General features: G+C 56.4%; 7 protein-coding genes across 7 annotated transcripts; 2 read left to right on the forward strand and 5 right to left on the reverse strand.

Annotated features, from left to right (window-relative positions):
• Positions 1-618: 618 nt before the first annotated feature.
• MFIFM68171_02204 (uncharacterized protein) lies at positions 619-3,920 on the reverse strand (the record flags this gene model as incomplete). The annotated part of the gene is made up of 6 exons (XM_071057626.1): positions 619-1,382; positions 1,451-1,531; positions 1,631-2,106; positions 2,340-2,914; positions 2,975-3,579; positions 3,656-3,920. 6 exons carry the CDS (start codon positions 3,918-3,920, stop codon positions 619-621), a joined length of 2,766 nt encoding a protein of 921 aa, XP_070913727.1.
• An 815-nt stretch (positions 3,921-4,735) lies between these two features.
• Positions 4,736-5,585, reverse strand: MFIFM68171_02205 (uncharacterized protein; the record flags this gene model as incomplete). Its single annotated transcript, XM_071057627.1, has 2 exons — positions 4,736-5,366; positions 5,437-5,585. The coding sequence occupies 2 exons, from the start codon at positions 5,583-5,585 to the stop codon at positions 4,736-4,738; spliced, it is 780 nt and encodes a 259-aa protein (XP_070913728.1).
• Positions 5,586-5,594: 9 nt separating this feature from the next.
• MFIFM68171_02206 (uncharacterized protein) lies at positions 5,595-7,339 on the reverse strand (the record flags this gene model as incomplete). The annotated part of the gene is made up of 4 exons (XM_071057628.1): positions 5,595-6,375; positions 6,539-6,861; positions 7,007-7,046; positions 7,122-7,339. 4 exons carry the CDS (start codon positions 7,337-7,339, stop codon positions 5,595-5,597), a joined length of 1,362 nt encoding a protein of 453 aa, XP_070913729.1.
• A 1,484-nt stretch (positions 7,340-8,823) lies between these two features.
• On the forward strand, positions 8,824-9,792 carry och1_2 (alpha-1,6-mannosyltransferase Och1; the record flags this gene model as incomplete). The annotated part of the gene is made up of 1 exon (XM_071057629.1): positions 8,824-9,792. One exon carries the CDS (start codon positions 8,824-8,826, stop codon positions 9,790-9,792), a length of 969 nt encoding a protein of 322 aa, XP_070913730.1.
• Positions 9,793-11,045: 1,253 nt separating this feature from the next.
• Positions 11,046-11,294, reverse strand: MFIFM68171_02208 (uncharacterized protein; the record flags this gene model as incomplete). The annotated part of the gene is made up of 1 exon (XM_071057630.1): positions 11,046-11,294. The coding sequence occupies one exon, from the start codon at positions 11,292-11,294 to the stop codon at positions 11,046-11,048; it is 249 nt and encodes an 82-aa protein (XP_070913731.1).
• Positions 11,295-11,430: 136 nt separating this feature from the next.
• On the reverse strand, positions 11,431-12,729 carry MFIFM68171_02209 (HNH nuclease domain-containing protein; the record flags this gene model as incomplete). Its single annotated transcript, XM_071057631.1, has 1 exon — positions 11,431-12,729. One exon carries the CDS (start codon positions 12,727-12,729, stop codon positions 11,431-11,433), a length of 1,299 nt encoding a protein of 432 aa, XP_070913732.1.
• Positions 12,730-16,090: 3,361 nt separating this feature from the next.
• On the forward strand, positions 16,091-21,660 carry MFIFM68171_02210 (uncharacterized protein; the record flags this gene model as incomplete). The annotated part of the gene is made up of 3 exons (XM_071057632.1): positions 16,091-16,546; positions 16,605-21,477; positions 21,536-21,660. The coding sequence occupies 3 exons, from the start codon at positions 16,091-16,093 to the stop codon at positions 21,658-21,660; spliced, it is 5,454 nt and encodes a 1,817-aa protein (XP_070913733.1).
• Between the last annotated feature and the right edge of the window lie 4,315 nt (positions 21,661-25,975).

A 25,975-nucleotide genomic window follows, 5' to 3' on the forward strand; every position in this document is an offset into this window, starting at 1 on the left:
AGTTAATGAGTCCATATAAGCACCAAAGTTTTTGTCCCCGGGCGTAGAGAGTGGGTCAAGACATGATAGTTATATTCAGGCAAAATTTGTTAGTAATGCTACTGTTGCCTTGCACACTTCTAGTTATTGTTCTACTCGTAAGTCGTAAGCCCTAAAGCCGGGCTTGCATTTGGCCGGAGCGGGCTCGAATTTCGTATATGAAAGGAAATTGAGTCACAGACTGAAACGTGGGTAGCTGGAGACAACTTTGAAGATGGAGAAAGGTTTAAATAATCTGGACGTTGTCATAGATTTATGAGAGCGAGCTATTCCAAAGCCCACTGCAAAATCGACGGGCGAGCATCATCATATTATCCTATACTTCGAATAGTGAGGTGGGCTGGGAACTACTTCTCCCTCGGGAAGTATTGGAGGCTGCCTGTCCGTTCATGCAACACACACTGCGACTAAAGGTCTTCACATGATGGGAAGGGGAGAAGAGAACGCGGTAACTGGATGATGATACTACAAAATTTCCCGCATCGCAAAACAGACAATGGCATAGCGCAGGACCGTAGATAAGCAGGCAAAGCCCTCTATAAAATAAACCGTCACTTCAAGGCTTCCATATCCCCAGAACTAGGATATCCTCCGTGCAGCAGCATCGACGCGTGGTGGACGACCTCTGGACCTTCTCGCCCCCCTGTGTTGTCGTCTTGATGCTCTGGGAACGGTCACCACCTTCCCATCGACCCGCGGTCGCAGTGATTTCAGCCGCTCTCCACGGGGATCCGGTGTTACTGCTACCGTCCCATAAGGTGTCGCTATGCGTCTAGACCGCCGACAATGGGACGGCGTGTTCTTGGAGGTGATGGTAACTGCCAAGACCACCAGCGCCTCACGATCGGAGGCTTGCCGTTGCAGGATGCTGCTGCTTGGGTCGTCGCTCGTGCTAGCCACCTTGCTTCTCTTCGACCGTGGTTCCGGAACATCCTCCTCCTCATTCTCGTCTGCCGCTGTCGAGGGCCTGCGTCTCTTGCTCCGTCTTGTGTGGGATGAGCTGTCGCTCTTGCCAGCCGGCATCTTCTCCGTCTCGTCCGTCTTGACCATCTTGACTGTCTCTTCCACATTCTTCGTCCGCCTGCGCTTCCTCAACCGCGGCTCCACGACGTCCTCCAGTGATCCGCTGGTCTCGTCTGTATGCCTCGTTTTTCTGCTTCCGGCACTGTTACTCCCATTCGTGCTGCTGCCACCGTTCTCGTCCGGGGCAGCAACCTTCTGCTCCGCCTCGATCTTGTCAATCTCAGACAGCACCCAATCAACCCTAGACTGCTGCTGCTCAGCTGCAGTTTTGGCCGCCCGGTATTTCCCCTCGTAACCCTTGCGCGTTTTTGCCCTCTTTTCTAGTCTCCTGGCAGCCTCAGCAAGCACGTAGAGGGACTCCTCTTCGAAGGCGAGGTACTCGACATACGCCGTCTACTGGTCCTGCCCCTTCGGGTCCGGCAGCAGCCGGAAGGGTCGCCGGAGTACGAACCCTTGGTGTTCAAGCCATCTGCCCACGCGCTTAGCATGCCTCTCAATATCGTCCTCGTCCTCGTAGTCGTACTCGCGCTCCTAGCCTAGGCAGCGCTCTGCTCGAAATCCGGCGTACCTGCGTGCTTGGGCAAACCCCCACACATCAAGAAGTCGCGCCGTTCTGCGTCGAGGTATTCTTCGAATGCGGGCCTCCTACGCCTTCCGCGCAGCTGCCAGGTGCGGAACTCCTTCCATCGATTCCATTGCCTGGAGAGGGCCAGCCACGGCTCCTTCGCATCGGCCGGGTGTTGTTGTCTGGCCCACGGGCGCAGCAAGTCGGTGTACGCGTCCGGGTTCGCTTCGATTTGTGGGAGGAGGTCGGAGTGGAACAACGGTCTGCCGCCGTCGTCGATGAGGGCCTGGTAGCATTTGATCTCGTACTCGTGGTCTTCGTCCTCGGGGGGTTCGACCGTCGACGAGCAGGAGGAGCTCGGGCAATGATATGCCGTTGCACGACGTTCCGAGTCGGAGGGAATTTGATCCAACAGCGCGGCGAGGGCGGTGGAGTCAATCGAGGATGTAGGCGCTGTGGCCAACTCCGGCGGCGATGTACTTACTTAGCGACGACGACAATACGCTCCCGTCCGCCGGCTTCTCTGCGAGGATTGTAGACACTTCGGTGTCGGTATCTAGGCCGTCTGAGCGATGGTATTTGCCCGCTTCTTCTCCTCGGTCTCTTTCCGGGACGCTGTTGTCGAGCAAGAGCCGTGCCTCTATATAGCACTCCGCGGCCGTCCTTCGACCATCCGGTTCGATGCAGAGCATCGATTCGAGAACGAACCGACAACAACGGATCTTGGCGTCGTTGTCGGCCGCCGACAGGGCCCTGCTGGAGCGTCCCCTCCACTTTCTCGCGGATTCTCTCGCACCATTCCACTCCCATACACTGATCCTTCTTTAACTTTGGGAGTCCGTATAGCAGCCTGGCGAGAACGACGCCTAGCGACCAGACATCGACTAGGGCCGTATAAAGCGCCGCCGGCGACCGCTCCTTCCCGGCGCTTACTGCAGCCGCCTTGTAGACCTCGGGAGCTAGGTAGACATACGTGCCGCAGATGGTCTTTAGGGCGTCTCCCTCGCACGAGATGCCAAAGTCGGCGAACTTGATGAAGAGATCGCCGGGGCGGCGGTGTAGGATCAGGATGTTGCTGGGCTTGACGTCTCTGTGCACGATCTGAGGGTCTTGCGAGTGTAGGTAGGCCAAGGCGTCCGACGCCTGTACGAGGATCCGCTTGCATTCGTGCTCGGAAAAGGGACAGCCGGCGCGGAGGTGGTCGCTGATAGAGCCCTCGGGCATATATTCGAGGTGAAGCCAAGACGACGACGCCGAACATGAGTTCAGTATCGAGACGATATGCTTCTGTGAACGAGGTCAGCGATTCGCCTGTGGGGTTTGATAAGAGATAGAGAGGCCACTGACGTGGTTGATTCTTTCCAGGATAACGATCTCCCTCTCCCATTGAGCTTCATGGCCCGAGTCTTCCTTCGGCTTTTTGAGCGCGTACTGCTCGCCGGTGCTAACGTTCCAGACGTGGTAGACTACCCCAAACCCGCCGGCGCCCAGTTTCTTATACACCGTCACGGGATTGCCGGGGCCTGAGGCAGGTGTTTCCGCCTCCGATGGGCCTGCGGTGTCGACCCGGCTCAAGGGACCGACACAGTCGAAATCGAGGAGCTGCTCGGCATCCGTTGTGCCCGCGGGGAATCTGTCCGCCTTGTCCCGATAGGACTTGGAGCCGACGTCATGTCGCGGCACGACGAGCCGGAACTGCAGGAATTTGGATACCTTGACGATGATACTGTTTACTTTCTGCAGAAAATTGCTCCCGCCTACGATCCAGTCAAAGCTTCGCCACCGGCCCCGTTCCATGTCATCGTATATGACAGTGATGCCGCCCTTGGACCCTAGGTCTCGGACGATAAGGCAATAGTTGGTGTCGAAGGTGAGGGCGAAGTAGTAGGCGCTGACGCCTGGGAGTCTGGGAAGATGTAACTCGGCGTCGCTGCCCTGGCCAGCCCTTAGGCCTTGGCGGGTCTTGGGGATGCAGTCAAACGTCAGTCGCGTACAAGCCTCATAGTCCAGGTCCGCCGTGCAATTGACCTTCCTCCTCGTCTTCTTCCTCTTCCACCGTCGGCTCCCGTTCATGCCTCGCGAAGATGTCCGGAGGCCCCGGTTGCGGCGCCTCCACGACCTGAGGACGACGACGTCTTGGAGTCCGGTACAGCGGGCTTGCTCTATTCATTTTGATGCTGTGCGCCGCCTTGTCATAGCCCAGGGTACCCACGGCTGGGTAGATATACGCTATGACATTGTCGTCGTCGTCGTAGTTGTTGTTTCTGTTATTTCTGTCGTGGTCGTGGTCCATTATGATGAGAAGGAGGAATAGAAGTGTGATGGCGGTAAGCGATGAAGAAATATGGATGGGAGGAGATGAGTCTCGAGTCTGGCTCTCGCAGGGGGAGCACTCGCATCCCATCGGCAGCGCCACTGCACTACCGCTTGTTATGGCTGGTCGGTTCTGTCCGTACTAGACCTAACGGAAGTTCAACACTTGGCACGTGCATGCAACAATGGGTTTGCCGTGTGTCCGCCTGGTGTCACTGGCACCCCTGTTCTGGAACGAGTGGATTTGCTGATTCGTTCTTCTAAGTGGCGGGTGCCGCCACCTTGCAGAACACGATATGTCAAGGGCAGTTCAGGTACGTGTTTCATTGCTGGCATCGTTGGGCCCAGGGCAATTACAGATGACGGCGGGGTCATCCCCTTCTCCGCGCGCACAAGAACACCGTACTGGGTACTGGCATGAGCTCCGAACCCGTCAATTGTGTACTATGGACATGACAGGCGGGCTGGGCCTGCGCCCAAGCCCTGGCATGTTACACGCAATTGAAGGTAGGCCGATCTAGCGCTATGCTAGAGGCTTGGTGAGGCATGATGCGTGAAGAGACAAAAAAAAAAAAGAGCAGAAAGGGGAAATGTATGTATATTAAATGCATCGAAAAGATCCCAAGAGGGAGTGAGAGTCAGAAAAGTTCGATGCCATGAAACATGTGATGTTGCTGGTCCCCTTGCCTGTCGGCAGAGCTGATATGGCAGTTCACGGAAAGAAAGAAGAAATACATACCCAACCAAGGGCTTCTACCGTAGAGCACCACGCGCACAGCTCATCCCAGGAACTCATCAGCTCGACGTCCCGGCTCTTCGAGATTCGAAGCCCACCGTCATCATTAAATTAAGTGGAAGCCTAGAACCAGATCCGTTAACACGTCCCTGGAACCACTGGCAGTCTTTCGGATCGTATTGCGCAACAGAAGCATCCGGTTCGACAAGCAGGTCCATCCAGCCGCCGCCGCCTTTGCCCGCGAGAGGCTCGTGCTGCAAGTCGTCCTTCAGCAGGTCGTCCAAGTCGCAAGATAGGACGGGGTCGTCGAAGCTGCCGCCACCGTCCCAACAGATGGGCTCGAAGGCGACGTTCAACCGGGGCGAACACTGTCGCGTCGTGGGCGGAGTAGCCGAGCCTGATGCGGAGAGGCTCTCGCAGCTGGACAAGCCTAGGCTCTCGTCGTCGCCGTCATCTATAAAGTCATACTCGGCGTCGTCAGCTTTGGCGTCGTCGAGCCGGCGGTCCTCGTAACAGACTTGGGCTTCGTGGCCAGCAGCAGGCACCTCCGGTACGCCGTCGAAGCACACCGAAACCCTCGCCCTCTTTCGGTCCGGTTCTGGGGCGGTGGGCTCTCCAAAGTCCAGCTTGAACTCCATCTCGTGGCACCGGGATCTCTTGCGCTTGGTCCCCGCCATGCTCTTCTGGGTCCTGGGTCTGCTTCGGCAGCTTCAACCCCGCCAGGCCATCGCGCTCATGTAGCGCCTCGACGTGAGAATACCACAGGTCGTAGCTGTCGCACGGCGGGATATCCTTGCTTTCGCAGACCAAACACGCGACCGGGCCCTTCTTGAAATGGCCCCGGACGTGCGTCTCGAGGCCGCGAAGACTGCCGTACCAGACACAAAGTGGGCAGATCCGGGTGGCCATGCGTCTCGCTCAGGTGGAAGAGTATCTCGTGTCCTGAGTAGGTCGGCGGACCCTCAATCTGGAAAGATGGGCACTCCGGACAGAGAGTTGCTCGGAGGAGAGCAGCGTGGTATGTCGGCCGTAGTGCTTGATGGCGCCGGCTCTGGAAGCCGGAAGGCCGTCATGGCACACGAAGCAGCGGTGGACGGTGGCAGATTCCTGGGCGCCCGTACAGTCTGACGATAACTCGCTGGTAAGGTGCGGTGCGTGCATCTTGCCGTGCACCGTCTCCGTATGGTTGCTCCACTCGTGTGGGCTGGGTATGGTGTGTGGGGGATGGCCGGGGCGGGCGCATTCCGGGCACTCGAACGGCGCTCTGAGCGCCGAGAGGTGTTGCTTCTTGACGTGCCTGGCCAGGTTTCCTCGTTGATCGAAGTCGGACATGCAAATGAAGCAGGTGGGTCTCGTCGAGGGTTTCTCCTCGATCATCTCGGGAGCCGGCGAACCCGCAGCGCTAAGCAGGGTCCACGCCTTGGCCGTGTAGCTCAACAGCCACGCCATGGCCTTTTCCGACCGTTGCTCTGCACCTTCGTCGAAGACGCGTTCTTTCGCAGGCTTGCCAATATCGGAGATGGAGTGACCCGTGAACAATGCTACCAAGCCGTTGATATCCAGGGTAGCATGGTCGGAGCATGGCGGCGGGGTAGAGCTTCGTAGATGGGTGGTAGGGAGACCTCGCGACCGGAGCTTCGCAGCCTCGGCGAAGTACGTCTTCCGGGCCTCTATTACGACGAGGACGTACAGATGGTGCCTGAGATCCTTCGAGGCGAGCCTTGGCTCTTGATATGTCCGTCTTTGATCCGCATTTCTGCAAGGCGACGACTTTGTTCCTCCGTCCTGTGACGTCCCGTCGGTCCTCGAGAGTCATCATCTGCTCAGTGGTGGGTTCGATTGGCGCCCCAGGGTCGTTCTACATGGTGAGGTCGTAGAGCAGGTCAAAGAGCGGGTCGTTGGCTCCGGCAAACGCTCCGAAACGGCACCTAACGATGTCTTCCCGTACATTCTCCGTCATGTAGTTGTTGTCGTACACGTCGGTCGAATGGCTCATGAAGTTACGCAGCGCGCTGGAGAGGCAGCCGTCGAATTCTGCGCCGGCGCCGACCCGGAAGGCATAGTAGCGCGGGAGAAGGGGGAAACTGGCGACAAGCAGCACACGGCGCAGGATGCGGACGAAGACGCCGTAAGACATTGGGAAGATGAGCTTGTCGAGCATGCCTTCCAGAAGGCATTGAGGGACCTGGGATACTTCACCGCCTTCTTCATGACGTATTCTTCGGGGCCAAGGGTAAGCTGCATTTTCTTGGAGGACGCGACGTAGAACTTGAGGAAGGCTTTGATGATGCAGGAAGCAGCGGCATCGTTTTTGCACGGTCGACCCAGACCTGCTGCGGGTTGGCGTCGGGATAGGCTTTTCTGATGGACCTGACGAACACAGCGGCTGTTAGAGTGGAAGCTCACAGAGAAGGGACACGCGAGGATGAAGGATGTGATACTCACTCCCAGAACTTTGGATGGTGCCATGCCTTGAGGGCTTGAGCTCGTTGACGGCTCGTAGCCGGGGCAATGGACGCCGAGTCGCTCTCGTCTCCATCCTCCTTGTCACTCTCGAGGAGACCATCGGAAATGCCGAACGTGTCCTCGTCGGAGACGTTGTCGAAACGAGACTCGGACTTCTTCGCGGATGATCCGTCCAGCGGGTCCATCTTGACGGCCATTTCGTGGAAGGAACAACTGGTGAGGAAGGTAGAAGATGACGGTTGAGGTGGCCAGCAGAGGAGGGGAGGATCCTCGGTCTTTTATCCTCTGCGGTCCTCTGTCACCTCTTAACGACCAGGGGAGAGGTCTCAGCCTTCTCCTCCCTCGCTATCTCGCCGGCATCCTGTCAAGCATGGCGGGCTACATCGTTGGCCTCGTGTGTCTCAAGGACAGGCATCGACGGAGCTAAAATCAGATCTCGAAACGGAAACGGTGCACAATTGTGGGGGCAAGGGTGGGGCGCAGTCTAAGCCTTTTTCGGCCTTTCGATCAACTCCCAGAAAGCAAAAATCCGCTGAGAGTGTGTTTCATCGATGCAAGGCTCACTCACGTACAATGCTTGTGGAGGACAGAGGTTGCCCAGTGGTTGCCCAGCTGCTGCTGTACTGTACTCTGCAACACGGCAAGGCGCCTTAGGCAGACACCGAGTGAGAAGGGCCTTGAATCACTGCTTAGTCTTTTTTTTTTTTTTTTTTTCCGTCTTTTTCACTTCCCTGCTTCCTCTTACTGTTTTAACATTATTTCTTTGCTATTATTGCTGTGCCGCATCACATGCGGTTACAATCCTGGAAGGCCCGAAAGACGCTCTCAATGCGAGACTCTTTGAAGCCCAGGCTGCGAACAACGCGTTCGTCCTTCGGTCTGTCATTCGCGCAGCTGCTGCACGACAAAGTTTCCCAAGGTAGGGCTACCGTCCACCGTTCAAAAAGCAAAAGGCATCCCGCTCCAAATATGGCAAAGCTGAGCATCCAGTACTGTACATCGATTCTGCAGTTATGCCCCGCCGCGCCAGGTGGATGCAGCCCTGCGGCGCGTCAACATACTTTGGACAAATGGCGATGGAAAGCGGAGGCTCCAAGGAAAGAACCCTGCATTGCCCGTTGCGCCAAGTTCTGGCTCGGAACTATGTAACAACAAAATCTCACTAGCTCGGACAAAGTGATTCCGCCTCACCCAGCCTTCCCCTCTGCTTTGCACAAGGTGAGAGTGCCTGTGGTATCTTGATGGATATCTGCCCCGCGTGCTGGCACTTGTGCGCCAGGTGGAATGCGGATACCGTGGCAGGTGGCAGTTCCTTGGCAGGGGGAAAATTGGCCCATTTGGCTTCATTTGGCTTGGCTTGATCTGCTTAGCTTGGCAAGATTTGGCTCAGCCGAGCGCCTAGAGTTGATCAAGGGGAGCGCGGCAGTGCCTTGAGAAATGAGGCGTATTAGGGACTAAAAGGGACGGGTGGGCAGGAGTCCGAGCGCGCTAACCAAAATTAGACTGGACTAGGAAATCCGAGACCCTCGAAAGTCATGCTGGTATAAAAATGTCAGGGCCATGTGTAGCGAGTCCCCTGACTCCCCTGACTCCCCTGAATCGTTATCTACCTATCCCAATTCATCAACATTCTTTTTTTCTTAACTGCTTTTCTATGATGAAAGGTCTTCCCGCTTCAATGATGGTGGCGCCACCACGTCTGCGTGCCTATTATCGCTATCTATGGAAAGTAATTGCCGCCGTGTTTTGTTTCGTCATTTTCAAGTTCATTGCCGACCAATTCCTGCCGCCCAGGTCAACATCACAAACGGCCCTAGGCATCGGCCGACCACCAGCCTCCGAGGTCCCCATCCCGCAACAGATATGGCAGATATTCTTCCCCCCGCCGAATTCTGAAATTGTGGACAAAGACATCATCTATTCGTCCCAGTGGGTCGCGATGGCTCCCGGCTATACATATACCATGGTGAGCGAGCTGGAGGCCACCACATTCGTCGACGCCAACTTTGAATCCCGGCCCGAGATCGCAGCGACGTACCATGCCTTGAGAAATCCAGCGCTCAAGTCGGACTTTCTGCGCTACCTACTGTTGCTGGCCCGGGGAGGCACCTACAGCGACGTGGATACCAAGCCCCTCGTTCCGCTGGAGGACTGGCTCCCCGCCGACAAGCGGCGCGAGGTACGCTTGATTATCGCACCGGAATACGATGAGTCACAAGACCGTCACCCAAAGGACTGGATGCACCCGGTGCAGTTTTGCCAGTGGACGATCGCGGCGGCGCCAAACCACCCGATCCTTGCCAAGATGGTCAATCGCACTCTAGCGGCGTTACACTACGTGGCGCAGCAACAGGGCACGACGCTGGACCAGGCTGACTTCTCGGACTTCAATGTCCTGAACTCGACCGGCCCGGTGGCGTGGACCGAAGTCATTCTGGAGTCGATCAAGGAGATGGACCCCAACATTACGGGCTTCAGCGATTTCTTCGGAGTTACTGAACCGAGATATTTTCAAGATCTCGTCGTCATGCCACATGAGAGCTTTAGAGCAGATTTCCTAGACGATTGGGGTTTCACATGGGGGAAGAAGCGTCGGGCGTTGGTACGACATTATTTCAAAGGCGCGTGGAGGAAGATACCCGTGGATTAACCGCATTGATACCATATCGTGGGACAGGGAGGGTCATGGCTATAGATATGATAAAATCTAGATTTAGATACCCAAAGGATGGAGCGCAGTTCCCGTAGTGGGCGCGCCCTGAATAATTCTGGAGCACTGCTCTTTCTACCCCAACATAATCAACCTAATCAAAATTGACACTCGAATATCCCGTTTGAGACATCAGGCGCTAGTGAGAAACCAGGGCAAAGACCACATCATCCCTTTGTCAACTCCCGTTGGCAATAGACTAGCGCTTGGGTGACCTGCGCATCCTGCCGCAAGATGCCGCGCAATGGGTCCGACCATGACTAACTGACCACCCCGCCTGCCAGAGACAGAGTGGTCTTCGCCCGGAGATCCGAAAGAGAGGGGAGGCTTCACCGTTGATGTGTGCGACATTCTTGCGACTGGTCGAAGCGAGATAGACGATACGTGTTAAAGGATACCAGGCACACACAAGATGGTGGCCGACGGCTGCGGGGCTACCCGATGAGAGACAAGAATAACTGTCATCCGGGGTGAGTTGGGCAATGCCGGGCACGCGATGGGCAAATCCTCATCTCTCTCAGAGCACAGCAGCTAGACTGATAGTCGCGTCAGCATCAAGGATGGATTGACATGAGTTACGAGATCCATCAGTTGAGTTCCCCACGGCTTTAAGCGCCTGCTGAGGCGCGCTGGATACTGGCGTGAGGGTTTGGGTTGGGAGTGGTCGGCGGCGCATTGGAGGGAGTTGGCAAGGACTGAGGGGATATAAGCGAAATGAACGGAGCGAAGTACGGCCGCTACTATGGCAGGTGCGAGTTGTGGATGGTGATGAGGTGAATATTAGGGAAAAGATGACGGGCAAAGTCGAGGCCCGGGTACAACAAATGGAGATGGAGCCTAAGATGTGGTTTCTTAAATATTTATGCTCATACGCGACGGCGCAAGAGCCACAGCGATGACACAATGTAGCGTACGAGAAGGAGCCTTCCCCTTTTTGGTATACAATACTGATAGCGATCTGTACTGTGTGATATGATTATCTACGCACCGACTGTTGATGAGCAACAAACGTACGATCTCAAGAGGATTATAAAAGGTAAAGTGCAACCCTAGATTTCGATTTTCTAGGGCACGTCGACCCCGCGCTTCTGGCTCTATAGGTTGCAGGTGCCGGCCTACGGCTGATAGCTTCGGTTTCTTCCTCGCGGCGTCGTTGTCACGTTCTAGTCCTACCTCTTCGCCGCTGCGGGCTGTTAGAGCATCCTCCATGACAGCTCCAAGACGGTCGTGCTCTTGTGCCTACTTGAGGCGCCCCTGATCGAGCTCTCACGGGCCTCTGCGGCGGCTTCGGCTACAACACGGCCCTGCGCTTCACCGACCATCGACTCGGTCGCGTTGTACCCGCTCATCAACCACTCCCGCGTCGCCGGCAGCTCGTCCGACTCCATCGAGCAGCTGGTCGATCCGAACACCGGGCGCATCACGGCTAGCAAGGGCAGCATCTTGGTAGGCCGTCGGGCTCGACGTGGACGCGTTCAAACAATAATTGCGGGATCCACGTGCAGACGGGTCTCGGGCAGGTAACCGCAGACTTGCATCGTGTCCTACTAGATCACTATCCCCTTGCTGGCCGTCTGGCTACGATCTGGAAGGCTCGCTCGTTATCGGAAGCAGCATCTTTTTCCTCAGCTGAGACCGGCCAGAGCCCTTGCAGTCTTGCTCCTCCCCGAAGCTGAGCTTCCGCTTCCGTGACCGCCCCCGAGGCCCCTCCTCTTGTCGCTCAGCAGGGCCGAGCTCGTCATAATAGCAGCCATCGTTCTCAGAGATATCGATCCCAAAGTAGCCGCTATCATACGGACTGACGCTCTCCTCTGCCAGCAGTTCCTCGGCGGCATCGGCGGACCTTGGTGCGCTTCTCTTCTTAGGAGAGCGCGACCTGGCATTCTTCCACATCTTCCTGCACATCTCGGGACTAGCCTCTTCGGTTACCCATTCACCATTCTCGTGGCTCCAGAGGAGCAGGCGCCTTGGCACAGATGTCGAGGGAAGGAACGTATTGAAGATATGAGGGCTTAAGACGGTCCAAGCAAAACGCGCGAAGAGACACTCTACCGCCACCGTCATGGGGATGGGGTGAACGGCGCGGTTGTGCCAGAGGCTCGGGAGCTGTCCGCTGGGCGTCGAGCTGAAGACGTGCAGAACGAGCTGCGGCCGCTTCCGCTCTGCTGTGGCCCCGTCGCGACCTATACCCGCCTCACTGCCGTCCCCCCCACTCCTCTCCCCAACCTTGGGAACAAAACAAAAATGCCTCTCGTCAAAGACGCGATGGAGATCCGCCCGCAGCGTCAGGATGTTCGCTGGTCCGTCAATCGGGTCGCTTGAGAACAGCTGTGTGGACGAGTACTGTTGCATCTGGTTCGAGAGCCACCAGTCGTCCTCGCCGGCCGGTAGCAGGTGCGCCATCTCCAGGCCGTCGCCGTAGTTGGAGAGTACGCAGCGCCGAGCCGCCTCTCCTCCCATGCGTGTCACCGCCACATCTGCCGCCCATCTCTGCCACAAGGGTGGTAAACCGTTATGCGGGAAGCGCCAGTGTGAGAAACGCGGCACAGCGGGGTATGGAGGGTCAAGCGGGCCGGGAAGTTGAAAGAAGTACTGCGGCTCGCGCAGGACGCCGTCATCCGGGCGCTCCACACTCACGGCGCCGTTGCAGTCCAACGAGAAGAACCCATCGCTCCACCGGTTGCCGGCAACGAGCCCGCAGGCCGCCAGCGCCGTGTCGAAATCGATGCCGCCGTCGTCGAGTGCGGGCAGCGAGAGAAGCACTGTCCTTCCGGGGTAGCCGGGGTGGAGGAAGTCGGTCCTGCGGGGCCGCTGCGCCGTCGCAGGGCTGTAGTTCGGCTGAGATTCGGGCTCGTTTGCAGCGGGACGAAGTTGCATCTTGTGTGTTTTGTCCTGACCATGAAGAGCTTTTGACCATCCAGAAAAGCGGGGTTGGGGTCGGGTTGCGTGCATCAGCCACTCGGGAGCTTGGCAGCGATTAGGTGGGGCTCTGTGTGGGGATGGGGCTCTGTGCACCGGATTTGGTAGGGCTAAATGTGTGACCTGCAGGCACCTCGAGCGAATCAACTGTCCCTTCTTCAAGTAAATGACCTATCGCTCCTCAAAGCATCGTTTTTCTCAAAGCATGTGATATTTTGTTTTGAGTTCCCTTCTCTTTTTTTCTTCTTCTTTTGTTCATTCTTTTTTTTTTTTTTTTTTTTTTTTTAGGATGGGGTGTAGAACCCTTTCCTTCGTCAAAGCATGAGGAGCGCAACGAGCCGAACGAATTCTAAACATGTCCGGCTTCTGCCCCGCCCAAGCCCGGCATGACCGTTGTCCTTGGACGGCTTTTGTCGTCCCCGGAGAAGTGAGCCAACCATGCGCACACTCCCCTTCCTTTATCTCCGCTATCTCGGAAACTCACCGCGCTTTGCAATTTAGTTGACGGGAACACCACCAAACCTGAACGCCCCGCTCCTTCGCCTCCCGACCGAGCTCCTGCTCGAGATATTCGCCCATGCCTAACCCGAAGACTAGCTCTGCCTCGCCCTTACTTGCAAACGGCTTCTCTAGATATCCTAGTTGCTGCCCTTGCGGATCCCTTCTGCGACACAACATCGGTCTCTGCCCTTCTGCCGCCGGATGAACAACCTGTTGAGGCGCCTCAAACCGCTAGACACGCGAGGACGAGAGAAGAAGACGGTCGCCCTCTGCTGTGACTGTCTACGGTATCGGCTAAAGAGAGTGTCGTATTGGAAAGGATCACCGAGGGCTGATGCGAGTGAAGGGAATTGGTTGTCAGTGGTGGACTCCTGGAAATCGACGTACTCGGCCCAATGCCCGGAGTGTTGGGCTAATGAGAGGCAAGCGATACTGGACCGCTGTTCGCGGGGGATTGGACCGGGAACGGTCGAGAGATCAAAGTGGTAGGGGGATGAAAGGGCGGCCCTGAAGACACCAAAGATCGTGAGGGGAAATGGGGCCCTGGGAGGACTGTCTCTTTTAGCCTAGATGCCGCAGCAAAATCACGGTTCCTAGGACAAATGCGGGACTGGCGATTGCGCCGACGATTGTTTGGGAAGACTTGGGCCAGAGTTAGCACAGATCGGGCGTGTAATAGAGCGCGACAGGACGCGGATGTCAGGTCACGTGAGAACGGACGTGACGGGTCCAAACTGCGGGTGGGATAGTTTCGGGAGCAACCGAGTGCGATGAACATGCGTTCCTATCCCAACACCAGCTGGGACTATATGCGGCCACTGATCAGACCCATCAGCGCCATCATTGGCTTAGCTACCTCGAATACGACACCGTCGAGAATGTAGTATAGATGCTGGTTGATGCAGTATATAAAACCTCGCTACTGCGAGACATCCTCGGCCTATGCGGGAAACGTGATGTTTGAGAGCCACACAAATCTCGGCACCATCAACGACAATGCCGCTGAACACGTAGGTCCGTTAACTCCTATAACTCTAGCAATACTGCGTACACATTTAATGGGACTACTACCAATGGAAAAGCCATGAAGGGGGTTATCTAACGGTATCAATACCATCTATCCTACGTAATATCTTTTATTTGTTGTGACGTGAAAGGCTGATTTTGTTGGCAACGGCTTCAGACCAGCTGGGCGTGAGTTCTGTCGAACGTTATACGACTCGTTTGGCTTGTTGAAGTGGGTCTACCAACGTGGGTCGATAGGTCCAGTACAAGCGGTACCTCAGGCCCAGCAGGTCTGATGCATCTGAGGCTAGAAAATATTTAATTCCTCGGTGTCTACTATAATTTCGACTTTCTTGCGTGGAACCTGCTGTGTTGGCAAGTGCGCTATGAGTTCCTGAATTCGAGCTGCGACCCCTGGATTGGGAACCGCCCTAACAAACAGGCCAGTATGGGACTTGTGCTGAACCAGTCGGACGAGCCAGTCAGTGTGAATATGGCCGATGAGTCTCGGACGCCGATGCAAATTTGCTATGTCCGGCGGGTGGAACTCCCCAATCATTGCTGCGTCAGGCCGAGCCATCCCTATTTTATTTCTTTCTCAGGAGCGAACGGCTGCCTTAGCTCGCTTCAAAGCAGGGGATTGGTAAGGTATCCTGGAGTTGAGGATAGGCCAGTGCGGCCGGGATTGCTTCTCGAATTTCCCTGCGTGGTTGCACTCTTGGCGTCAAGTCTCGACAAATTGTCGCTTAGCGTTGACATGGATGAGGGGCGAAGCACGATTATAGCACACGACTCGCATTCGCATGCGTTGTCGTCTGCTACAAGTTGCACTTTTGCGTTGCTGTGGAACATTGTGTCCAGCTGTAAGTTTCGCGCGTAAGGGCGGCCTGGGATTGCTCGACCCTTCGTCCATCCCGTCGTCCATCCCGTCGTCCAGTTCGCAACAGATTGCATGGAATGTCTTATGATCTCAATGGAAGCGACCGAACGCTGCGGGGAATGACGCCGACTGGCGGCTTGGCCGAGCGCACAAGGTGGAGCGTCATTGATGCCTGAGGCATTATGACACAACCGGGACGGAGACCCAAAAGTGTCCCCTGCGAGCAACTCCGCTTCCCCCTTCCCGTCGCTTCGCCCCTCAAGCGCCACGAGACAGTCCAGCAGACTCCTGCCTTCCGCGCTGCTGGATTCCACCTCTCTCTATCCCTCGCCCAGCCGTCGCTCCCATTTCGAATTATTCTTCTTCATAATTTCGGTTGCAGCAGACTGCGTCCGCATAGCCTGCGCGGTGTCGTTTGCTTTCTCTTTGTCACGGTATTTTTGGTTGGAGTTGTGGCTCGTCGTGTGATTTGTTGGCCTCGGCGCGTCAAAATCAATTGAACCGCCCCCCCATTCCCTGTTGCGGTTCCCGAAAGTCAACAACATCGCTCCGGGTTCGCGTAATCCCCCGACCGGAGCACAACAACTCGGCCAGATCAACGCCGTCTCTTTCACTCTCTTTGCTTGTCATTCGTTCTATTTGCACAAAATAATCTGTACTAATCTTCCTTCGTTGCGACTTTTTGTTCTCTTATTCTTGGCACGGCCTTTCGTTCCCTCCTTCGTCATTACTTTTTCTTTTTTTGGGGGGCGCCACTAGCTAGGCAGACCAGGTCTGTCTGTCTTCACTCTAACTGATTGATGTTGGACTCTGCAACGGCAGGGGAGCTCGCACCGCACGTCCCAAGGCAATCACTGCCCTCCGCAACTGGGCAGTAGGCAGTGTTTCTGAGATCCTCGGAAACCTGCCTGTCCGACGAAGACTTGGCCGATGATGACCATGCCGGTGGCTTCCGACGAGCCTGTTGCGGCGTCGGGTACCAGCGATGGTTTCGACCCTTTCGTGACGAGCCCTTCGGGGCCAACTCACCTGCGGCACTCCCACTTTGACACGCACCTCTTTGCCTTGGCTCCTGGTTCCTCTGCCGAGCAGGTAAAGCGCGCCATCGAGGCCCACCTGCGGGACACGGAGCGGCGGATGGAAGAGGCCGGCAAGCTGGGCACCGCGCTAGTTCAACAGCAGAGACAGCTTACCGAAAAGCTGCGGGAGGTGGAGCAGCTGCAGTCCGAGTCCGAGCTCAGTCCGGACCTGCGACAGCGACTTATCGAGATCGAGAAGGACTACAACGAGGTGGCTAAGGAGAGCGCTCGGGCCTTGCTGCCCAAACAGAGAGTGCCCAGCAATGAGGCCCAGGGTTCTCCATATGCGTTGGAAGGCAAGGCTGCTAGGGTACGTGCCTGAACGAACCGCGCCGTTTACCCAGGCCAGGCTGACGAGTTATCTCTAGCGTTCTGTGAGCCCGTCCAAGTTCGAGACTCTCGCCACACCGTCCCCGACAAAGTTCAGCATCCCGAATCGCAAGGTGCGCAATCAGCCTGCCGGCCGAATTCACGACATCGAATTCGCTGCCGAGATCAGCACCTCTCTCATTGCCCAGGTCCGGAATCTGCAGGCCCTGCTTTCCGAGAGAGAAGAAGAGCTTAAGGAGGTCAAGTCGGAGAGATCGATGCTCGAGATTGAGGTAGAGGGATTCCAGCAACGCCTAAAGAACCTGGATGAGAGCGAGAATCGATACAAGGACGAGAACTGGAACCTCGAAACTCAGATCCACGAGTTGATTGCGGCGCAAAAGGAAGGTGCGGATCGGGAGAAGAAGCTCACGCAGACGCTTAGTATCCTCCAGGCCGAGAAGAACGCCACCCAGAGAGAGCTGGAAGAGACCAAGGATAGTCTGGCTAAGCAGGACGAGAAGCATTCGGCTGAGATCAAGAACCTCGAAATCGAGCTTGGCACCATTCGACGCAATGCCGTGGTTTTCGAGACGGAGCGCTCGGTCCTGCAGAGAAAGGTCGATGAGCTCATGGGGCAGAACCAGGAACTAGCCAAGGCATTCTCTTCTCTCCAGCGCGGACGGGTGATGGAACGTGATTCCACCCTCGGCGTGAGCGAGGAGGACTTCAGTTCGGCCCCTGACCACAACACCCCGGAGCACTCGCCGCCCCCTTCACCCATGAAAGCCACCCCCCGCCACTCTGCACTCGAGTCAGAAACACTGAAGACATCTCTCGGCCACGCCCAGCGTACCATCCAGACCCTGCGGACCAACATCCATCGTGAGAAGACCGAAAAGCTCGAACTGAAGCGTATGCTCCAGGATGCCCGTGACGAGATTGAAAAGATGAGGAACGATCCGAACCCTCATCCTCCGAAGAAGAGCCGCAAGGTGGAGGCAAGAGACTTCAAGAAGCCCTCTTTCAAATTGAACCAGCTGGGCGGTGCACGATCGAGTAGGACCGAAGTGTACGTCGAAGATCCCGAATGGGAGGACCAGTCCGAAGGGCCATCTCCCCGCGCCGTGCCGCATCGCGGCTCACCTCCACATCCCGCCAAAAACAATGCCGCGGCCCGGGCCGCCCAGGAGTCGAACAGCGACCACTTCGAGACGGCAAATGAAACGAGCGACGCGGCTTTCGAGACTGCCCACGAGCGGGGGACCGAAACCGAGGACTTTCAAACGGGCGTCGAGGACATGTCGGACGACGATGCAGCGACAGAGACGGAGGCTGGCCCATCTAGGGGAGCCAATTCGATCAAGCGGCCGCCGCCATTGCCTCCGCACCAGTCCAGCAACCACTATTCGTTTGACAGCACTGCCTCGACATCGAGTGACGACGACGACTACCCGTTCGCCTCCGAATTGAAAACCCCAACGACTTCGAGGATGCGGATGCGGGCAAGCCGCGGCTCGCTTGCCTCCCGCCGTTCTCGCCAATTCAGCGAAGAACCTGCCGTCCATAGCAGCCCTGCTAGCGTGCATGCCAATAGCGCCTCGGCGACACCGGGCGGGCAGAGCCTGTTTGCAGAGCTCAACGAGCTGGAAAACAGCGATGAAGAGTCTCTGCCGGGGGCCGTTACTCCTAGTCGTAGGAGCATTCGGTCCACGCCCGCCACACCCCGTAGCTTTGCTCGAGGCCGGTCGCCGCCGCCTGAGGTCCCGGCATTGCCAAAGATCATGGTTGACAGCGGCATGATGACTGAACCGGTGGATATACGCTCCGTAACGATGGCGGGCGAGCCCCTCACAGATGTCCTCCCCGAGCGACCAATGTCAATGGAGTCCGTAGTCGGGCCGCGCATATCGCACGCTTCAACACCATGGCTGGGCGACGAACCGAGGGATGAAGCGTTGTCACGGCCTCTATCTACCCTTTCCTACAGCGACGCCAGTGTCCAACACGACTGGGATTTGGATGCCAAACTGGCGCAGTTCCCATCCCCTCCTGGCGCGCAGCCAACGCCACCGACACTCAGCGTCTCTTCGATTCAATCAGAGTTCATTGAGCCTCTCTCTGAGCCGGAGATCCCTTCGAGCCCACCATCGCTGAGCGTGTCTTCGATCTTATCCGAACACACCGAGCCAGCGGTGGAAGAGGTGCCGCTTCTGGAACTTCCCAGCCTTTCCATGCCGTCTCTAATCTTCGAGCATGTCGAACCCCTGGCCGAGCCAGAGCCGCCCCTACCGGAGCCCCCGGCGCTTAGCGTGCCCGCCGTTCTTGCATCTCAGGATATCGAACCCCTCCCTCCTGCTCCGATCCCGCTGTCTTTCTCGGCCGTCCACACCGAGCAACTTGAGCCGATTGCCGAGCCGGAGACGCCACCCCCATCACCAGTCATTCTTTCTTACGCAGCTATTGTCGGTGAACAGGTTGAGCCGGTTGTTGAGCCGGAGACGCCACCCCCATCACCAGTCATTCTTTCTTACGCAGCTATTGTCGGTGAACAGGTTGAGCCGGTTGTTGAGCCGGAGACGCCACCCCCATCACCAGTCATTCTTTCTTACGCAGCCATTGTCGGTGAACAAGTTGAGCCGGTTGTCGAGCTGCAGACGCCGGTCACTCTTTCATATTCGGCCATTGTCGGTCAACAGGTCGAGCCAGTTACTGAGCCTGAGACCGCCCCCCCTTCGCCGATCACATTCTCATACTCGAGCATCCATGGCGAACAAGTTGAGCCGGTTGCCGAACCTGAGCCTTCTGCGCCAACACCAATTGCCCTCACATACTCAGGTATTGTGGGTGAACAGATTGAGCCCTTTGAGCTTCCTGCGCCTACGATCGAAGAGCCTGCAGAGCCCAAAGTCGTCATCCCCGCGCCGGTTCCTCTGTCACTCTCATCAATTGTCTCGGAATGTGTCGAGCCGCAAAGTGAAGCCCCCCCGTCTCCCCTCAAGCTGTCGGTTTCGCCCATCAAGGTCGAGGAAGTCGAGCCCCTTCAAGAACCGGCACCGCCTGCGCCGTCTTTGGCTTTCGCCCCTATTCAGACGCAGGATGTTGAGCCTCGCCCGCCAGTTTTAAGCCTGTCATTCGTTCGGTCCTGGGGCGTCGAACCTTGCGAAGCGCCAGAGGCCCCTCCACCCGCACTTGCCCTCTCGGTTATCGAGGCTCAGGACATCGAGCCCGTTCAGTCGGAGGATCCGGTGGTTGCGCCAGTGCTGGGTATTTCAGGGATTTCGTCACTACACACAGAACCCCGAAGCCCCAAGAGGGATGCATTCATCATACCTCGCGACATGGAAGACAATACCACTCTTGCTCAGCCGCGGCCCGAGACACCACCAAATATCATGCGGGGATGGGACTCTGGAATTCTGTCGGGCGAGTCTGAAACTGAGCCTTCTCAGAAGCGCAGCCTAGCTACCACAGATCAGAGCGCTCAGACAGCGCTGACCTCAGATGCCATTGACCAACTTCTCAAGGGAAAGTCCCAGCCTGTCGATATGGCCGATATCGACCTGGCCTACTCGCTTGCCAGCGCGGGTACCCCATCTACTGTGAGGATCCATCGGCCCCGTGAAGGAAGCTTCGACACTCCCCTGCGGGCGAAAGGCAAAGCAGTTGAGGTCAGCACCGATGGGTACGATGCGCCCCCTCTTAAGAGACCTGGCAGCGCGGCTAGTGCTCTGGCATCTCTTTTCGAGGTTCCACCGCTGCCACCAAATCACAAGGAAGTCATCGAGGCAGCAAGGAGCGGTTCTTCACAAGGCGGTCAAGGGACCATCGGGAGCATGGGGCCGCCATTATTCCCTGCTTCGGCTCTGAAAGCCCAGAATCAGTCTCTCCGGCCGCGGACTCCGACCGGCTCCAGGCGACCCTTGTCTCCAGTGTCTGTCACGTCCGGGCGTGGAACACCGACGCCTCGCGCTGCTACCAAATCCGGCTTTACCCCTATGGCCTCTGAGGTGCAATCACTCTCCAAGTCGATGAGCCGCAGCCGCAAATCTTCAATCTCGTCGTTCACCTCCGAGGTAGACACTCGGTTCAACATCCATCACGATGGCGGCTTTGATACACAAGGGTTGGGACCCAACACGGATCCCCGCATGATCCAGGCTATTACGCAGACCATGATCGGCGAGTACCTCTGGAAGTACACCCGTAAAGCCGGGCGCGAAGAAATGTCGGAGAACAGGCACCGGAGATACTTCTGGGTTCATCCATACACACGTACGCTGTACTGGAGCGACCGCGACCCCTCGACTGCCGGCCGCCAGCAGCTGAGAGCCAAGAGCGTTCCTATCGAGGCGGTGCGCGTGGTTGCCGACGATAACCCCATGCCTCCTGGCCTCCACCGGAAGAGTCTCGTCATCGTGTCCCCGGGTAGGACTGTGAAGTTCACCTGCACGACCGGACAACGACACGAGACATGGTTCAATGCGCTATCGTACCTACTACTTCGAACAGCCAATGAGGGCCAGTCGGATGCCGAGGAGATGGCTGGACACATCACCAGGGAAGACGTTGAAGAGTTCAACCCATCGTATGGGAGACGGCAAGCCGATGGCAATCGGCCGGCTCCTTCACTCTCATCGTACACGTCCCGGTCGGCGCGCGGATCCCCAACCATGGACATCTCGCTAGATGTGCCTACTCTGACGCCGTCCCGCTCCAAAACGTCGCAGGCTCGGGCGTCGTTTGGCACTTTGGGCAGGATCAGCGGGTACTTTGGCAGTCTGAGAGCCCGAAGCGTTTCAGGGCGCGATCCTATCAACTACATTTATGAGTCCAGTGAGGTGCAGGACAGCGCCGAGGACGTCAGGCAAATGATTGAGAGGCAGGATCGCGAAGCTGACCGTCTCGAGAACGTCCGGGCATGCTGCGATGGTGAGTATACATCGTCCTACTGGGAGGCTAAGCAGCGGAAACGCTAACTTGTTCATAGGAAAACACGACGTCGGCACGCTTACTAACAGTGGGAGACGTAGCCGCAATTCCCTTGCAGCCATCCGCTCAACGTCGACAACACCGACGCCGACACCAGTGGGGACCATCAGGTCCCGGGCGTGAACATTTTGTCCGAATTCATTCTATGAGTTTCCTTGGAATAATAATTGGCGATTGCCGCATCCAACGGGCATCGCATCGTTACTTTCTCGTCGATCGCTACAAGAACCATGCGTTTGGTAAAAGACTAGAGGTTGATACGCCCGGTGATGATATACAAGGGAGGAAGAAATTGGGTATGAAGGAGTCGGCAAACCAAAGAAAAGCTCATGAAAAACCAGCTAGTTCGCTATCGTCGCTAAGATTAACACTATAGCCGTCCAGCACCCCAAGACCGAGAGATCGGAATAAAGCCCCAAGAAACTTGTCCTGCGATCCCTGAGAGCGTGTATATTCGAATGTGAGCCGAATAGGGGCACCTGCGTGGCAGCTAAATCGTCAGCTGCCACGGGATATACAGGAAGGGGAACGATTGGTGGCTGGGGCGCACCCTTTCTCCGTGTTCTCGGTGACCATGCACTCCCGCCAATATCACGCCTCTTACAGTCCACGCCGAGACCCGTAGCGAGAGACTTACTGGACGTGCCGAGTGCCGATCCATACGGAAGCGCTTCCATTCCGGAATGCAGACACCCACCATAGACTGAGCTAAAAGAGCCCATCAGACGAGAGTAAATGCCCAATGGCCTCTACCCAGCGTATGGCACACGGAAACCAGTGTAGACTCCGCAGACGCCGCGGCCTATCCGGATGACGGCTTTGAGTCTCGGTGGTCGCTCCCTGCGGTAGGCTCCGCTTGGGTGCTTGATACGAGGGCAGTCGGGCCGTGGCCGCGCGAGTAGAACGGAGGCCGTACATTTCGGGTAGCGCGAACACTTGACGATGTCGATGAGACTGCTATAAAACATTCGCTAGATCAGATTCCTCTTGTTGCCTTGCAGTTTAACTCTTGCTGTGCGGTTGAGCTGACCATTCTCATCAAGACCATTCTCCCAGCTTAGTTCTTTGCTAAACTTACAGACCCAGAGAAAGCAGCCCCGGGAAAGTGGTTGCCATTGCCTTCATTGCGGTCCACGGTACCGCCAAGGAGCATTGATTTGGTCGCGGCCCCCAGTTGGTAAAGTTGTGGCCCGCTTCCTCCGTCGGCACTGACGGCTCCATCTTCGACAGCTTGGTCATCACGTCGCGCAATTCCGTGACTCGGTCTTCCATCGCTGCCTTCATCGCATCGTCCTCGGCCAGTTCACACATGTCCTTCATCATACCCACAGTCAGGGGCCTCCACCGTGCTTACTGCTTCCCTTTGCCGAGCCACGCTTTCAAGCCCCAGAGCCCATTCCTGAACTACGGCGTCCACGAACGGTTCGGCTTTCGTCTTGCTGCACAAAGCACTTGAACATTGGGGCCGACCGAGCGTCTGGTTGAGTACGGGGTAATTACACTTTCAAACCCCCGTGGGAAGTCGGCGACGCTACTAGTCACGTCATCGACAAAGTATGAGGGCACCATCCTCCCGCGATCGTTCCGGCTGATGGAAGGAAACTTTGTCTCTTACGAATTCGCATACTTCCACGGAAGACCGCACCCCCCCCGAAGGTCGGGGGGGGAAGTGATGGCCAGTTCCTCAAGGAGTTCGGCAGTTTTCTGGCAGAACATCAGCTTGATCGGGTCCTTGGCCTCCGTGACTCGTGACCAACGTGATCCGAAACTGAACGTCGAGGTGACTGAAGGCAAGGGCCAATATCATGATGCCACGAGGCAGTGTTCCGGAGAGCGAGCTCATTCCGGCGGTTTGGATCTTCGGACTCGACGACGACGATAGGTGCAATTTGCCGTGAGTACTGCTACAGAGACTCAAACCGTAAGCACACACCGGCGAAGGCAATCATGGCTGTGGTTAGGGACAACTGGAACGCGATGTACGTAGATAAAGCTAGCAGTGTTAGATACCGCTGGGCTGTTTCCGGGTCTGTTGTTACTCATGAGCAGATCGCAATGAACGTTTTCGGTCTCGCCCAGGGCTTATGGTTCTCTGCCAAAACACAAGTGTCTCTACACATGACGTGTAAGTATGGGGGCCTGATACGGGTATGGGGCTGTATAGAGGGTAATTGTTGCAGTTGGAGCTGGAGAACTACCGCGAGACGTTGACCAGTCTTCATAGCTGATGCAGACCACCTCGCGCGGGGCCGTTGACTCTCCAGCATCGGAAAGCGGCCCACTCTTGCGTTCGATGTTCCCTCGTCCGGACGTCGACTTCTCAAAAGCAACAAAAGGATGAGATCATCCGATGGCATGCCGAAGGTATCAAGGATGCTATCATAGACGGTCGAACCTACCTCCGGAAAATACGCCACAGTGACGGAACCCTTGTTGGCTTTGGCCGGATGGGTTGTGGAACCATGTCTGGAAGAGCAAGCCAATTCAAACAAAAACAAGACTGCCGTAGAAGCGGCGAAGGTCGGCAACGAGCAAAAGTCTGAGTACTGGCTCCCTGGGGCGCTAGATGTATCTACGTGGTTAAAAAGTGTCGGCAGCCTTGAAGAAAGAGCGGTATAGGGCCATTGGGCATCTTGACAATATATGCCGTATGTTACAACTGGCCCCGGCTTTGATGATTTCCGCCGCTAACTCATGTGCCAATATGCCACAGGAATAACGATTATGTCCATTTGTCCCGAGTACCAACGCCAAGGACTCGGCTCTATACTAATGCAATACATTTGTGAAGATATAGATCGTCATGACCGGTATGGCTACGTCTTGGCGTCACCAGCTGGAGTCGGATTATATTCCAAATTCGGCTTGGAAGCTGTTGGCCAAGTTTAATACACCTTATGGTCCCATAACAAGCATGTTGCGCCAGCGCCAAGCCCGCGCTTTCTCGCTGGACCAACAAAGACCAAGCGGTCGATATAGCTGATCATCCTAGTCTCCCCATTCACGATATTGGCGCTGTAGTCTCAAGGATGGCTGAAGGATGGGCGGATAAATCTGCGATGAAGGTTCTGGAAAGAGGGTTTTCTCCAGCCGCAGATGCTTAGCGCACGCGGCGGTGAAGAAGGTGGAGATTAAGAGTGACTTGTTAGGGAGTGATAAAGGGGCACCACAATTTGTGTATTTCAAATTCACCAGAAGGGTTTCCAGTTGGCCCCTCGAGCACGCGCAAAAACCCGCCGAGAAGGGCTCCATGAAGGACCCGTCTGTCGCGCGTGTTCTCGACCAGAGACGCATTCCAGCGCTCCCTGACTCCCGAGACAAACGGTACCGCTTCGGCCAAGAAGTCCCCATGATGTGACTCCGAGCACAGCGTTGCCGCCTCTCACCAAACCGGCAACCGCAAAGGATGTGCCGCAGCTGGGCTTCCTGGTGAAGCCCCGAAGCTCAGGGGCGGCCATGAGCACCATCTGAAGTCCAGCCGCCGGCAGGAGAAGCTCACCGACCTGATCAAGAGCTTCCTCGGCAGGAAACCGTAAGGCCCCCCCCCCCCCCCCCCCCCCAATCCAGCAACCGAAACTGGCGAGGCACATCTGCGGACATGGCATCGCGAACCGGTACAGATCATTGTTCTCTATCGTGGACCTCCGCAAAACCAACGTGCATTATTAGCATCTTCACTAAGTTGGGGCTGGTGCACAATGACTTGAATCCGTCTAATGTCATGGTGTGTTCGCTCAGCTAACACCTTCTTGACCCATCTCATCCTCCATTGCCGCCGCGGCATCCGGGCTCGTTTGAGAGGGGCAACTACCCAGATCTGCCAGTCCGTGCTCTTATCCGGCATGCGTAACCGGCGGCGCAGGTACAACATTAGTACGGAAAAACACGGCGTCTCGTGAGCCTTCGGCCCGCCGTAAGTTCTGGAATGGAAATCATATCTATCCGTCCACCGACTCCCGGCCTTTCCTCCTCCTTGCTCCCCCACTGAATGAAGTGTCTGGAGTAACCGCTTGCTGCTCAGCGATACTCACCTGGCTATCCTGCTCGCAAGCAGATGCGGAGCAGGCACCCGACTGCATCAGGTTTCCTAAATCCTGGGAAAGCCCGGTCGCCTTAGAGAGTGGTGGACATCAAAGTCCAAATCCGACGGCAGCTGATTGATGGCAGAGCAGATGTTCTCGAAATGCTTGGGCATCCATATATCGTAGACGTTTTCGTAAACCGATATACTGTCCATTTGTCCTTCCCGTCGAATGCAGTGAAATCGAAAGTATAGATTGGGTGCCGGTAGTACTTGATATCTTTCCCAGTTATTACCGGATAGTAGCCGTAGATCCGTACCAACCGGTAGTCATACGACACAGAGAAGGCAAGGATTTTCCGGTTGACCTCATCCTCGCGCTTGACAGTACGGAAGAGCTCGACTATACCCCGTACC

This window comes from Madurella fahalii, assembly GCF_045866475.1.
Source record: "Madurella fahalii IFM 68171 DNA, scaffold_1, whole genome shotgun sequence".
In the NCBI taxonomy this organism is placed as follows: domain Eukaryota; kingdom Fungi; phylum Ascomycota; class Sordariomycetes; order Sordariales; genus Madurella; species Madurella fahalii.